This window comes from Leuresthes tenuis, unplaced genomic scaffold (assembly GCF_036924035.1).
Source record: "Leuresthes tenuis unplaced genomic scaffold, fLeuTen1.0.hap1 SCAF_21, whole genome shotgun sequence".
NCBI classification, from domain to species: Eukaryota; Metazoa; Chordata; class Actinopteri; order Atheriniformes; family Atherinopsidae; genus Leuresthes; species Leuresthes tenuis.
The window spans coordinates 27703574-27717520 of record NW_027325375.1 but is presented as its reverse complement, the minus strand read 5'-3'; the positions used below and the strand labels follow the sequence as shown (position 1 = coordinate 27717520).

The window sequence follows — 13947 nt, the reverse complement described above, 5'->3', positions numbered from 1 at the left end:
CTGATGGTGATCTGTCCTCCACAGCGACCAGGGCCTGATACAGGCCACTGGCTGCTGGATGTTTGGTTCATGCTAATCCCTCAGCTTCTGAGGCTGGGCTTTTGGGTCATGTGGGAATGAAGGCAGCAACCGGCTGCCATACAGCTCAGGGTCCTGGCTCAAATCCCCAACTTGGCACTAGTATTAGTATTAGAATGAATATGAGTATTAGTTCAGGTCAGTGTTGGGAGGCAGAATATGAAAACAGATGTTGATGGCAGGAGGGAAGGGGGAGGGACCAAGTGGCCTGAATGAATGATGGGAAATGGGGAGGGTGGGACAATAGATGCAGTGTAACTATAATCCAGCTGTGTGTTTCAAGTATGTGTCCTTTGGTTAAATCACACTTCCTTCTTCATGTACCTCCTCCCGTTGTAGAGCTGAAAGAGCCCAAAACCCCAGATGTACTCTATTACTTTAGATGAGGTCTCGCTTATTAAAGCAGCCTCACATGGTCTAATCAATGGAAAGCACCAATTAGGTTTGCTAATGAGAGATAATTAAAGAAGTGTGTTGTGGCTATATTTAGTCTGGCACAAGAGGACAGTTTGAAGAAGGAGGGAGCAGAGAGGAGAAGGAGGACAGAAAAGAAAATATGATAGCAACAGAGGCAGCTTCTGGTCAAAATTTCCTGAAATAGACAAGCCACAAATCTGCTGATGTTTATTTATTAATCCTTTATTCCAATAATCCAATCGAATACTAAAAATATGTTTTTTTCCCTTCGGTCAATACAAAATAAATCAATATGTATCATTTCAAAAAGTTGCCTGATACACTTTATGTTTACAGTTTTACTGTATAAGTAGTTCATGAATTCAGATCTGAGCATCCATAAGAAATGCGATAAGATCACTAACATTCAAGACATTATTTAGGGGGGAATTGCCTTTTTACACAATATAAACTTTTATAAAAGGCCTTCAGAAAAATTAAAGTGACTGTCAAAGTCTAGTTGGCCTCGTTGTTCTGGCCTTTTCTAAAGCAAAGTGCTGTCAAAGAGGACGAGCCAGTGAGGTGACACAACCTACTGTCACGATCATAGCTCCTCTCTGATTGAAATATATATAAAATCAGAGTGGAGTTGATACTTAACTCTACTGTACAGTACAGAAAGACTTGTACTTTGAATTTCATTCTACCAGACACTGAAACTGAAGAGGTTATGATGGCCTAAAGTACAGGAGGTCGTCACCAGCCCAGTAATATAGGTGTGAGCAAAGGCCAAGGCCTGATGTGGTCTGTGATGCAGATGTTGTCTCTGCAGACTGTGTTCTAGGTCAATCTGTGTTCAGGTCGAGTTCTATTTTGGGACAGGTGATTCTTTGAGAGGGTTGGGCTTTTTGCAGCTGCCAATCACATCTGCTCCACTTTATACTTAAACGACTGTCTCATTTTGCACCACTGCTCATTGTACTGTGTTTCGCTGACACATTTCACTTCCTAAATTCTGTTGTTTCTTTCTCTCATCTTGCAGATATCTCAGTCTTTCCAACTCACCAGCTTTGATGCGGATGTTGGGGCTGCGGATCTTGCCGGCCTGGTTTTCGGCTGTGCAGAAGTAGTCATTGTCGTGAATGTAGCTGTTGTAGGCAGAGGGCGAGAAGGGGTACAGTTGGAGGGTGCCATTGGCGTGCACATGTCGGATATGGGGCACATCGTAGATGTCGTCGCCAGTGGCCAGGTACCAGCGCAGTATGGCACTGGGGGTGCCCCCTGCAGGACAGGGCAGGGACACCCCCACTGAGCTGGAGTAGGTTACCCTCTGCAGGGATGCATTCACAAAGTACAGTCTGGTAGAGCCCACATCCTCACTGTGTACTGCAGGGGCAAACAGACGGGACATTATCAGTTGAGAGGCCAGGGTCGACACATAAGGATTGTAACATTGCACACCTGTTATGTGCTGCACACAAAGCACGTTTTACTGGTGGTAAATTAATTTCTAGGCCAATGATTTAAAGCAGAAGATTTCATAGTTATGGATAAAAGTTGAAAAGGGTGGCAATGTCCTTCAGATGTGTGGCATAATAATCATAACAAATGTATGTCAAATGTCCAGCTGCAAACATCAGTCATGTGATGCAGAAAGCCAGGGATTTTGTCTAAAGTCTGTGATGGTTTAGGTGGATCAGAGGAGGGAGGAGCCTGTTACCTCCATACAGTGTGGACACACATACACAAAGACAACAGAGATACAGGGCGGGAGGGAACACACTGATAGGTTATGTGATTGGAATTTCTATGCCAGACGCAGAGATTTAAGTCTATTTAATCTCCTTACATATTTAACACACACACACATGCATGCACACACTAAAAAACATACACACACATGCGTGTTATTCATAGGCACCCAGATTAAATCCATACACCTCTAGCAGAGTAAAGAAGAGTGAGAGATGGGGTTGTATGAATTCTGGGGTCATTATAGGAAAAATTATAGGAAAAAAATCTTTGCGGATACACTTCTCATGGACAGATGTGGATGTTAACCATCACTGATTCACATTTACTCTATGCCATCTTAGTCACATCACGTGTTCACACCCCAACAGACAAATCTTTAAAATGTCGTCAAAGATACCGAGAGATTTTATTCTCAGTTGGTTGAAATTAGCAGTGTGCCTCTTTGCTTTTCCTCACAAAATAGATTAAAAATGAATGTTTGCCCTGGATCAGTCCATCATTAAATAAGGGATAAGACAACATTAGTTTCATAGAATCGAACCAAATGATTCAGTTTCAGATTCTCTAAATTAAGGTCTTTAATTTAGCCTCAGCTGACGTCACAAATCAAAGTTTAAGGTGTTTAGAAAATTGGTCCAACATTATCTAATTTCATATGTTTTATTCATGTCATGTGATCATTTACGGCAGGTGAACATGCTCCTGTGACTTTTTTTCAAGTATCTCATAACAGAGCTAATGAAAATCTTTATCCAGGAAACATTTAGTAAAAAATTACTTTTAAAAAAGAAAAAGATAAGTTGGAGATCTGGAATTCAAATGAATTAGAAAATTAGACTTTTTTCTTCATAATTCAGCACAAAAGTGCTGAAATGTGATTTAATGAAACAAAGCAATGTTTTTTTTAAACGTATACCTCAAAATGGATAGATCTTAAAAAGGTAACACATGCTAAGAACAGTATGCCTGAACAATTAATTTTTGATTGTTTTATTTTCTAATTTGATAAACAAAATACTGAGAAATAAGTAACACGATTTTAAATAACATTTTTCTGATGTTCGAAAACAAAGAGATAACAGATTTATGTCCTCATAAAGCAAAGATGGCATTTTTTGCTCCAAAAATTATATACACAATGATTGATTATCTAATGTTGACCAACTAATCAATTAATTGTTAAACCTCAAAGGACACAAATGAAGACAGTTGGATTAATCTGTAGTCTAGATCATCTGTGCTTTTATTTTGTAATGTAATGCAGCAACATGCCAAACGACACTTGTTAACACAAGCTAACTCAACTAATTTTTGGTGTCTGGTAATAAAAGTGGTAATAACTGTAATTATCATTAAATATTTGTCATTTGTACCCCTTTAAGATAGAAAATTTATGTTTTATATTTCAAAGATCGGGGGACCATAAGAATAGCAAAACATCTCAACTCTTCAAAGTATACACAATAACCAATGCACTATAGTATAGTTTAGACAGTAAAAAACAGCTATAGGAAAAGTATTCTTTCAGTTTTTGATATTGCTGCATTGGTACACAGAATTGATCAATATGAAACAGACAGTGAGGACAAAAGTTCTCTGGAGTGGGAAATAAAACTAAATGAAAATAGATCCATCTAATCATATAATGTAATGTCTAAACATCGGGACGTAGTCGTGAATTAAACATGACTTCAAGCTATGTGTGATGTTGTGCTGTTGACAAGCAAATGTTACAAGTAAAGCTTGGCAGAAAAAAACATCACCATCAGCATCATCAATGAGCTGGCACTGAGCTCAATGCAACAGATCGAAGAAAAACGCAGCTATCTTATCAATTCACAGGGTTAGTCAATAATTCCAGCTTCGTTTTAAAGAAGTGTCCCTGGACAGAGATTGATAAAGCGATGTTACAGATGGTATATGAAAATGTGTCTGGCAGTCCAGTGGTGGGCTGCAAAAACCAGGTCAGACTCCCTCCCCTCTGCAGATTACTGATAATGGCCCTTGAGCATAAAGCCCATATTAAAGATTGCAATATCTATAATCTCCCAATGGGGGGACAACACTAAAAGAGAGGAGTGAGGGGGTCACCCTGGGAGCTTGGGTGGAAGGGGGAGGTGGACAGTAGAAGAACCTCTCATACAGTAGATTATATGGCCTGGGGATATGGGCACTGGGGGGCTGGGAAGCAATGGGACTGATGGAGCGGGGAGTGGAATAGAAAGGGGATCAGGGCAAACTCCGACCACTCAGAGAGTCAAAACCAGGCAAACCACACATACACTCAGTTGACACACGCACAGGCACACACATAACAACAATCACATACACACAAAACGAAGCCCTGTTCGCTCAGCTTTGATGGGAGGAGACAAAGTGTGTTGCCATGGTGGAAGTCGTGCTTAAGCTGTGTCTGGATTTTAAAAAATGCAACAAATTCACCCACCAGTAACGATCCAAATCAAGAAACTTCAAATGAACACGAAGTAACTTATGCCCCTTTGGGTGTCTGACTCAAAACAAAAAGTGTAGTTTCTTGACGTTGTCACGTGGAATCATGGGATCTGTTTCCTTCACAACCAGTGCCAATGAAAATCTATCTATTGTGAATCAGGCAGAAATCACAAGCATGGACGAGGTAATGTACTAAAAGTTCCATCCATGTTACATTTAAGCCCCTTTCATGCATGCACTCCTTTCCATTAATCTGACAGCAACTGAACGTGTAAACTTCATGTCTAAATGAGGGCCCAGGCTGCTTTTCCATGGCTGTGTGTACTGTTGTGGGTAAGTCTGAATCAAGCTGTGAAGAACTGGCTTAAATATGTAATTCAATTTAATTTTAATTCCTGCTAAAATAACAGCTACTATAAATATTAGTTTAAAAGCGATCAAACCTAAAATGAAAAGTGTTATCCGTTGTATCTATTGTTGGAATGTTCTAACTATATTGTGCACATTAGCACTGCCCTCTTTAGTCTTAGCTGAGAAAACCCACAATGTTTTTAAGTTAAATTGATATCGTAAAGATAAATCAATTTTAAGATAGGGTTCCCTATTACAGTGTTACAGAACCTGCAGTTAATTAAACAATGTGGCAAAGACAACATTGTGCTATAAGTGTAGCAGGACTCAGGAGGACCGTGCCATGTTGCCACTGACATGAGACCAAAATAAATGCAGTTACGTTACATACAGTTATGGGCTTATCTGGGTTTGTTGGAAGCATTTGGTATAGTGTAAGTATGAAAGTCACACCTCATATAACATTAGTCTAGTCACGTTTTAACATTTTTAGTGCACAATGGCCATTATATTCTGTAAACTGTTATGAAATGTAAGCTATTGATTCGTATTTAACCCTCTCTGTTTTTCCCTTACATGGACATGAAATGTATTGCACTGCATTTCATGAAGCTGTAACAAAAGGAGTGTTTACTACAGAGCTGAAGGTTGGAGGGATAGATCTGATACCCAACATGTTTGTGGTCTATTTCATTCTTGAATTTTAAATTCTTGGATTTTGCTTTCTTATTTTTCACACAGGGAGCTGGAGTTAGGCTCCTAAACCACATAATTAGGTTTAGGCATTAAAATCTACCTGAGCTATTTACACTGCAGCTCTGACATTTTCCAGACGTGCTACATGTGTGTAACATGCCGGCTGGAGTAAGAATTGCATAAAATCACAGAGTGGGGCATTGTGTGAATACAGGCGAAAGTCCTACAGAGCTTTTAAGAATAATTGATTCCCCTGGATGGGTTGTAGCCCATTGCAGGCTGAAGAAAGCAAACAAGCTCAAACGACTTGAGTAGCAGATCTGGCCAAAGCTGCCGACACAGAAAGGATGCACAAGCAGCCACGTGCACTCCAAAGCTCAACTGGCACGGTGCTGGTTCATGCCGGACCAGCAGAGTTTCCACTCCATTTAAAACCAGCAGATCAAACACTTCTAACCATCTGTGCCAACCAGCATAATGGCTTGTGTGGCAAGAAAACAAAGGCTGCAGGATAACCCTACCTGTATCTTGCTGATGGTTTATAAAGGCTGTGCTCAAATCAAAACATACTGAACTTTCTTTGTCAAAGATAAAGATTTTGTTCAGTTCCACTCTGTCTATACAAAACTGTTCTACATATTAATAATGTTAAACCTTATTAATACGGATGTACCTGAACACAAGAGTACTTTTAAGACAAAGCACTACCACAGCTCTCTGACCCTCAGTTGATTCAACAGCAAATTACACAAACAATCATGAATAGAGCCATTATTTCACCACAAGTGCCCTGATATCTGCATTCCTTTTACAGCTCAACAATTAAATAGTCAATTAAAAGGTTTTTTCTCTGTAGACGCTGGTTCATTTGACCATCACTAAACATTTCTTTTGCATATCAACTGATGCCATCTGTTATTTATCAGTAAGTAAGAATCTAATGGAGTCAGTGATATGGCTGAAACATGAAAGGCAGGTTGTACAGTTAGCACCCTGTCAAACTGGCTCGCTGTCAAGCTAAAAAAGTGTAAAAGTGAGGATAAACAGACTACATTTAGAGACAGCTGTAAAATATGTTAAAGAACTAAACACAATGTTGTACTGAATTATGGAGTCAGACAATATAAAGGTGAGCAACCTTATTATGATAATCAATCATTCCAGCTGCGTTAGCTCCGAACTAGCCAACTATGCCGTCTTGCTCTGTATCTGACAACCAGCTGGCTGACAACTCTGCTTGTGCCATGCAAAGCGTCTTTTATTGGAACAGGAACTTAAATCACCTTGGTATAATGAGATGAAAAAGAATTGGATTAATTCTGTTTAAAGCTACACTGATACGAGGAACTGCAGATCTCAGTGTATTGAAGAGCCAAGTTATTGTACTTCAGTTGAAACAACACTGTGGATATTAGAGAGCTATACATGACTTTCACCTGAGCCACACAGATGAAGAGTTGAGGATCACCACCAATACCTGCCTCTGCAGTTTCCATTTCACACCTGAAAGTTTTACAAAACTTTAACTGGTGACAACTGAGACCGAGGGATAAATGGTTACAGGTGATTATATATGAACGAATTCTGATCCTCCCCGGGTTTCATCCTCATCTGATGATGATTCATAGATATGACGTGCTACGAATGAGCATAATTTTCCTTTCCGTTTAATGTTGTTGGTAACTTAGCCTAGAGTCTTAAAGGGATGAAAATATTTACCGCAGTTCCTAAAATGAAAAAAAAAAAACAGGATTCATTTAAAATCCAGGCCTCTTATAATAGCCGATGATTGGGGAGACACAAACAAAAACCAGAACATCTGCATGTCAATGACTAAAAATACTAAATAATCGTGCTGTTTTTACTATTTTGATGTATGAGCTTTAGCATTTGTAAAGTATCTCAGATCAGTTGGATAATCTGTAGCATGCATTATGCATGTAAATATTTTACAATAAAAAGCCCTAATAGGAGAGTTTAATTTGATATGATGCAGAAAGTATTAAGGGTGTGGAAGTCGCTGCATGACAAGCTAACAGTTTGTTAGCCTGTTTGCAGCTTTATTGATACAAAGTTCTGGCACATTGTGCACTTTCACACTGCAGTCCATTGCAAAAATGAAACTTTTTCAACATACTCAAGACAAATTCTGGAGATGAAACACAAACAGACAGCAGAATTTTGCACAAGTGTCCTGAATACAGGGCTTAAGAGTGTGTGTTTGTTCATCCACATCCCAGTGGCGTGGTTCAGTTTAAACAAACTCAGCTCTGCTCGTTTGAGCTGAACTGAGAGCTGTTAGTCAGCACCCTTCATCGGACATGACCCCAGCAATTCAGCAGAGCTTACGGTTCATTTACTTATGTGTTTGAAACTTAATATTATATATTTGGCAATTGCTTTAATCATTCTTGCTTTGCCTGGGTGGTTATTAACACATTTTTGAGGGGTGATTAACTCAGACCACATGTTTCTTAATGGTTTACCTCGACTTAAACAGACTGTCAGTGATACAAAAAAACCCTCAAACTTAAATTAACAAATTAAAAGAATCTAAAAAAGATAAATTTATTAAGTGCTCATTAATTTTATATCAACATGAGGACAGTTTGTTAATCATTCGTTTGTTATTATTTTTTCCTGCTGAAATGTGATTTTTTTTTACCAAAAGTTATTCCGTGTATAATAATAATGATTTAATAATAATAATAAATCATTGTAAACTAATGAAAAATGACTACACTGCTCGAGACACAGTGAATATTTTGCTTTTCTTTTAAAGGAAATCGTAGAAAATTACGAATCAATAACTAAAATATTAGCTTTTTTGTTCACTGATAAATTTATTTATTTTAAAATTGCTCTGCTGATTTGATAACTTACAGATGAAACTTTTTTTGCCCTTGGAAACATGCATATATTTGAATTTGTGCAGTGACAATTGACTCAGAATCTCAGGCATAAAATAAAAGTCAATTTACTTTGGTCATACAGAATGTAATTATGTCACAGAAATAGTTATGATTAAATCAGCAAAATCTCTGAGACTCTACCTGTTGGTTTGAAGCCTCATGTTTGGTCCTCAGTTGTTGCCCTTTTTGTACAGAAAGTGATCCTTGAAAGTTACATTATAACATTTCTAAAATTGTTTTCAGAAGAATTGCCAACGCTCTGGTGAGAGGCACTGAAGGTGGTTAATAAGATCATTCTGACTTTTGGGGAAACTTTACTGACTCAACATTTCATGAGGGGAGTCCATTAGAAACCGGAGATGTTTCAGAGTGAGCACCTAGCTGCCGATATTACACATTAAAGCACTATCACATTGGCTTCCTATCCAAAAGCAGATGTCTTCTTCCATCATTTATAGAGAACATGGAATCATACTGTCTTTCCATCTTTACTTCCACCACACGGTGGTATTTTGTTCAAAGCATGTCACCTCAGAAATATGTGTCAACTTGAGAAAAAAGGAGCATATATCTCCTTTAATATATGACAAAAACCTCAAGTGGACCTGAAGAATTTGGTTTTACCTCTCCCACACATGGTGCCACTTTAAATGACAGCACCTTTCTCAGTGATGTCCGTGAGGATCTGACCCTGGCAGCATGTGGAAAGTTGAGCACTCTGATGGTGGTATTGACAAAGCTGTAAGGTTTTAGTGTTGCTGCTATTGCGGTTCACCTGCACCCAGGAGGCTTCATCAGCCTCATTCAGACACAGCTCCAGAGAGAAAACCAGCCCTTGCTGGAAGGTATTGGAGCGCTGATGGCACCGCTGGAGCTACAGCTTAGGCTGTCAGAGTCGCAGCCACTATTTTACACACCCTGCCAGGGAGCTACGCATGAATATGTATGTCAGAGAGGCAGAAGTCATAACCTATGCAAGGTTTCACCATGCATAATGCAGCTGATCTACGCCTCTCCAGGATGTGAGTGTGCACCAGCATGCACACACACACACACACACAACGTTCACAAGTGTGGTGTGTTTAGGGGGTAAACAAACTCAAGAATCTCAGTTTTACATTCACACATTGTTACCATTAAACATGTTCCTGTGCCCCAACACAGTCATGCAGCATTACATCCACATGCTGCCCTCCTCTGCTCTCAGTCACCTCCATCTTTTCATTTCTTTTCAACGATAGAATTATTTTCACTGCTGTTCCCCTTTCACTTTATGAAATGTAGGTGGTAAAGGTCAAAAGTAGGAATCAACTTGGCATCTTGGCAGAAAGATATGCACATCAGCCGTGTAGTCTGTCAAGAACCCCTCCCTCAGCTCTTGCTATTTTGGAAACACCTTCATTTCCAGTGTGACTGTAGTTTTGCTTTCACTCTGTTCTTGACTTGCCGTCTTTCCATCACTCATCCTCAGGTGCTTTAGGGACAGAAAGTTGTGTTTTGATATGGTGGGCACAGGGATTGCAACTATGAGTGGAAACATTGGAGGCGCCGGGAGGAGACGCACTGTGAGCAGGGGTGTGAATTGAGTATTGGTGAGATATGGGGGGGATAAAGATAGGTGTAAGCTTATAGATAATCCTCAGGGTCTGGCATAAGTAGGTGGTTGGTGGGTGGAGAAGTAAGGGGGAAGGTTGTTGAGGTTACATCTAATCAGTGGTGGGGTATCACTGTTCCCCACCCACTATCTATCTGTACACCGTCCCCAACAATCTGCTCCCTTACCCCACCCACCACCAACACCCCCACCCCCCTTGGACTGTGCTGTGTCAGTAAAAAAAAAAAAAGTGTGCTACTTCAGCAGTCCCCTGGGACCTGCTCCCCCTCACATCAAAGCAGCCAGTTTCTTTCTTAATGTGAATATCAAATCTGTGGATCACAAGTCCCAGCACAGTCTGCATAAACTGCCCCTCCCCCAACCTTTAATTCTGCCTAGTGATGAGGGAGAGAAAGGGAGGGGAGTTACTGAGAGAGGAAACGAGGGAGGGAGGGAGGGATGGAGGGAGAGATGGAGATAGAGGGAGATCCAACAAAAACAACTACTTGCTTCAGAGATTTGACAGATTTTTCTGAACACTCCCTCCCTCCTAAAATGTGCAGCTCCAGCATCCAATAAAATTTGGAGGAGGTCGAGCTCAATTTAGCAAATCTGTGTTGTTACACAGAGTTCTTGCAGAGGAAGTTTTGCACGTTCACTTTTGATGCAGTTTGTTGCTCCGGTTTGTTTGTCCTTTATTGATTAGCTTGTGATCTCATTTGGATTTTAAATAGATTATTGGGGATGCAGGGGTGCCAGTGAATGAGCTGTGGTGTCCTTTTGGTTAACAGCGAGGTGCAATGAGCCCATCTTTGATGATGACACAGGCTCACTTTACCCACATTTGTTCTTTATTGATTTGTAAATAATAACTGATATTTTCTACATTCAAACCGTTGCTTTAGCTAGAGTTAACAAGTGAAGGGGTCTATCTAAATCAATCACCAGCCATTTGTTTTTTGTTTTTTTTTCACTTAAAAAAGTCAATAGTTGCATTTTGTATTTTTGTAGGATAACATCTTTTTCATTTTTGAAAAAAAATCAGATTAATGAACACTAGACCCTGGAAAAGGCCAAAACACATGTAAAGAGCCCTCTGGAAGCTTTAGATTTCTCTGCTGACCCTGTTTCTAAATGGATGTGCGTCTATCCTTCAATGTAAAATTAAGTAATTCCAGGTTTGAGCTGGTAAAAAAAATCAAGAAGTGCTCTGTGCTCTGTATGAGAAATGATTGGCACCCCTGTGGACCATGCAGCCTTGTCATTGAGTGGTGCATATTGCTCAGATTGCAGCTTTAATTGTGCAGCCTTGCAAAGGAAGCAGAGGGAATTGGAAGGTGGAAAAGAAGGGGAGGGGGGCACATCTTTGTGTGTGTGTGTGTGTGTATGTGTATGTATGTGGGATGGTGGGGGGGTGAAAAAGGGACAGAGATCACCTCCGTGCTTTTCACACCTCTTATTAAACACCTCTAATTAAAATTCAAGTTATATCATTATAATTTCATACAAATCGTTTCAAATTTCTTTCTAATTGATTAGATTTGAATTTTAAAGTTCAAAACTGTATATATTATGATGGATTTCATTCACTGCTAATTAATCCACAATTATAGTAAAGAGAATGAATGGATCTGATTTCAGATTTGAAACACAGAACAACTCATTTCAGATTGTTAGTGTAAAATAAAAATTAAATCGTCTTTTTAAATTATTATTTTTACCAAGAAAAGTCAAAATGTCATTTTTTTAACTGAGAGCATTTTTAGGATCCGTTACCCTCCGCGAGACTTTTTTTTCTAGAAAATAAACTGAAGGTAAAAAAATAAAATCATATTAATAAACATGTGAACTTCCGTTTCAGCTGCTACAGAATCAACATTCAAAAGTGTCCGACACCAACAAAACCAACAGGGGCGTCCCCGTCGCCAAACCTCTTTCACGCGCTCCCGCTGGCACGCGCGCGAACACGTTCGCGGGGTCCAGGTGCGCTATTAGTGAGCAACATGACCGGGCAAGTCTCTAATCTGCACCCATGCCCCTGGAGTTTCTCATTTGAAATAAATTTTGGCATTTTAATATGATTCCACGGAACCCGGCGAGGCTCTGAAATCCCATCTTTCAAGCTGAATAAACGCAATTAATCAGCAGCATTTATGAAGGCTGAGAAAAATACAAACAGGCAGCTCATATTTAACTAAATGCTAATTGAAATCCACCAGATTAAACCAACAATAATAATATCCCTGTGTAATAAAAATGACAGCATTTGAAAATGGCAACAAATCTAATGGCCTGTTTTAGACCTTTTCCTTAAAAAACGGCCACATTCCGGCTCCCAGTCAGTTGACATGTTTTAGACTTGTGGAAAGATAAAATTGCACCTTCTCTGGGCCTTTGCTAATTGGGACAAAATCACGTAAACATGCCTTCTAACTGGAAGGCTACACAAAGGCCCATAAATACTCACACGTAGAAATAGTGTTGAATTTCTGATATTTGCGACGCAGATTTGGTCGGGATTAAAATAATGCACTGTGATGAAGATCAACTTTGCAATAGGGTCAAGGATTTGTTGCATACCGAACAAGAAAGATTAATGAATTAATTTTACGGTCCGTAAAATTCGCTTTTACTTTTACAGACAAAATTAAAAGGACATTTCCAAGAGGCCAAATTAATTAAATAAGGACTGCAAATCTGAATACTCTAATTGTGGCCTTCGTGTGGGTGTAGACCTATTAAACTAATAAGGCCGTTGTGGGAGAAAGGACCTTTTATTTGCCATCCGGTTTAAAATGGCAACAATTTGTCATCACACAGAAAAAAGAATTACAAACCCTTAAAAGCTCATTTTAGAAACAAGAGCATCTCAGCAGAAGCGAGCGCTGGTTCCTAATGCAGCCCATCAAAACAGCTGCAATTAGCAAAGGTTACAGAAAAAAATCATCAAGATAACAAAAATCACAAGCATCCACTCCAAAACTTTCCAAGAGTGAAGCATTTTGAGAGGATTTAAAAAAAAACAATTGTAAATAAGTTTTTTTTTAATCATTTCAGTCCGGTACATGTTTTCATTTATGTCTCACTCTCTCCCTGTTTGCACCTTATTCTCCACATTCAGCCATTTTACATATTCATAACTGGAGTTGGTAATGCGAAAACAATCCGTGCTATCAGCACCATCTGAGGCATCAAGGTCCGCTGCATAAACCCACAAACCATCCCTGTAAATAAACCACTTTACATCTTCGTTTACACAATATTCCTACTTAGGCAGCTGCAGCAGGTTTATACATTTTGATTTAGAAAAACATTCTCGACCAATTGCTCATCATTACATTTTCAGCCAGACATCAAAGCACAAGTCATGCATCATTCAAAGCTACAATTTATGATAGTTCCTCCTGTCACTTTTCATTAAACTTCAAATCATATGAGTTCAGCAGGGTGCAAGGTGTAAAATATTCCAAACATTTTTTTCCTCTTACCTTTTTGGAGAGAGTACAGCAGGAGTAAAGTTACAAGCCACATGCCATAAATAGCAGGTATATTTTTCAGGAATATTTGGCAATCCTGGCAAGTGTGAGGCGCGTTTTTTTGGCCAGGCTGGTCTCCGTGCTGGACTGGCGACTGCGCTCCCCGGAGGTCTTTCCAGCCCTGCTGCCCCGCTAAGCACGGAGGGGAAACGAGAGGCGCCTCAGCCCCGCCCAT

The 13947-nt window shown here is 39.6% G+C and overlaps 1 protein-coding gene across 2 annotated transcripts in view; it reads right to left on the bottom strand.

Annotated features, from left to right (window-relative positions):
* Positions 1-13947, bottom strand: part of LOC140279539 (cell adhesion molecule DSCAML1-like) — a 52268-nt gene extending 38321 nt beyond the window's left edge. The window contains exons 1-2 of one of the 2 annotated variants that reach the window (XM_072374692.1): positions 13725-13947; positions 1540-1860 (exon numbers count right to left, since the gene is read on the bottom strand). In XM_072374692.1, the coding sequence (XP_072230793.1) occupies positions 1540-1860; positions 13725-13947 (544 nt within the window). The remainder of the gene's footprint in view (positions 1-1539; positions 1861-13724) is intronic. The other variant, XM_072374691.1, reaches the window with a different exon arrangement.